This window comes from Atta colombica, unplaced genomic scaffold, assembly GCF_001594045.1.
Source record: "Atta colombica isolate Treedump-2 unplaced genomic scaffold, Acol1.0 scaffold10, whole genome shotgun sequence".
Taxonomy (NCBI): Eukaryota; Metazoa; Arthropoda; class Insecta; order Hymenoptera; family Formicidae; genus Atta; species Atta colombica.
This window is the reverse complement of record NW_017259184.1, coordinates 576,858-578,959: the sequence shown is the minus strand read 5'-3', so window position 1 is coordinate 578,959 and position 2,102 is coordinate 576,858. Positions and strand designations below refer to the sequence as shown.

The window sequence follows — 2,102 nt, the reverse complement described above, 5'->3', positions numbered from 1 at the left end:
GAAAGAAGAAAACTACTCCGCGATTATTTCTTTCTCTTTCTATCAAGTTTTCTTTAGCTTCTCTCTCTCGTATACTCGAATGCTCCGTCTATCTTATAAATCTATGAAGAATTGAGAAAATTCATTGAATTAGCATTTGGAGCCAAAATGACGGCAGTTCGCGGTACTTTGTTAATCTAGTGACTTTACGTCGCTCGTAACACACCTGGTGTCGTTTGTTGAAAAGCTCTCTGAATCTACCCTGATAAACCAATCAGCGCATGCTCTGCTTTTCCTGGTCGATGTTGCTTGAGAATATATTTCTCCTTCTTTAAACCTCTAGATCTCCTAGTCTGTCCGTTTCCGTCCGGTCGGAGTTTCTTGTCATCCATAGCGGCTCCAGTTCGCCGGTTCCTGTGGATCGAGTCCGTGGACATACTTTGTGCCGCGCCGAGCTCCCGAGACACCTTGTTTCGTCGCTCCGCGCGACAGTCTCATCGTACCAAGTACAAATCCCCGACATTCAGGCTGTTGGAAATTGATTAGACATACTGTGCTTCTGTGTCATTCAAGTCCAGCACAGCTTTTCCTGCCGACCCGGAACGACATACACTAAAATGTACAACGGATACTCGCAAGTTCACAGCAAGTATGTCTATCGATCAACCGATGTCCTTGATGACGTTCTAGATTAATTTGTTATCTAAAAACGTGGAAGGGCTGGCTTTGCTACGAGTGCAAACTCGATCTTTCTCTGCTCAGCAGCCGCCATTTTAGCCAAAGCTTGTGGTTGCTCCATTTTCTATTAAATTATCCGACGGATATTTGTGAATTCTGTGCCCGGCGGATTTTACCTAATAACTACTGAAAAAACAATTATAGAAATACATGATTGTTTTAGGAATTAGATACATATGATACCAAGATGGTATCATGAGAGTCAAATGTGACCAAGCCAGATATTTTTTTTTTTATTAGACTCATTTTTACTGACAAAGACATTATAAAACCATCTCTCGATTTTGAAGGGGATGTGCAGGTAGATCAGTTATTGAAAAATAATATACAGTTTGTCGTTAAAGATAAGAACCCATGCGGTTCAACCAGTATAATTAGTTTTCATATACCCTGATATTTAAATAATTATTATATATATATATTTCATATATATTATATATATTATATATATATAACTTATATATTTTTAACATACACTGTATTTAAATATATAAGCAATAGTTGAGATACCTTGACACATTTAAATAATTAAATATACAGAGTGTTTGATAAGTACGATAAATTTCTCGCATAGGAATAGACTATTGTGAAAATTGTAAAATGATAAAGGACTTTTCGACTCACGTCAATGTAGTCCGCCCTATGCAAGAGTTTTATCACCATTCGAACATGCACTGCATTTAAATATATAAGCATTGTAGTATTAAAATACAATTTTATGCAGCGAAGCTTCGCTGGCGAAATTCCCTTATTCCGCCAAATACGAAACCAGCAATTCATGCTTTTCGCCTTCTTACCTTTACATTGACGAAGTTACTTCCACTATGTCGTGAGTAAAGGAGCATTGAACAGACAATTAAAAAATTGATCAATCAAAAAATGCTTCGAAGGATTTGGCCAATCAAATAAATCATAGCCAGAGTTCATTACAGCGTTGCTTCGCTCGTAATTGGACAATGTCGAACTTTGAGCGAAACTTCGCTCCCTACGCATTTTCGCACGAATCGACGGAGTGGGGAGTCTTCACTAGCGAAGCTTGCTCATGTACCTTTAGAATAACTCTTGAAGTAGCCCTACTCAAATTAGTCTTGAAATTAATTAGTCTTGAATAGAGCTTGTGGCCCTGAATAAGGATGTGTCCCATGACAGTCGGAATTTCGGAAAACGGAATTTTGGGAAAGTAATAGAATGGGGATCAACCAATCAGAATTATTGCATTACTGTCCGTCTGCACATGTTACTTGTATTTACTACATTAAATACGCATGATTATCGAAATGAATTTTTATAAATATATAAAAAAGAAATTCATTATTAATAAATAATTGTTATATAATGGGATAAGAATTTATTAATATATAAGTATTCATTTCTCTCTCTCTCTC

At 36.8% G+C, this 2,102-nt stretch overlaps 1 protein-coding gene across 2 annotated transcripts in view; it reads left to right on the top strand.

The window, feature by feature from the left end:
• Positions 1-379: 379 nt before the first annotated feature.
• LOC108684064 (DEAD-box ATP-dependent RNA helicase 20-like) overlaps positions 380-2,102 on the top strand; it is an 11,235-nt gene continuing 9,512 nt past the window's right edge. For both annotated transcript variants that reach the window (XM_018188115.1, XM_018188105.1), the window contains exon 1: positions 380-628. In XM_018188115.1, the coding sequence (XP_018043604.1) occupies positions 597-628 (32 nt within the window). In that variant the 5' untranslated portion in view covers positions 380-596. The remainder of the gene's footprint in view (positions 629-2,102) is intronic.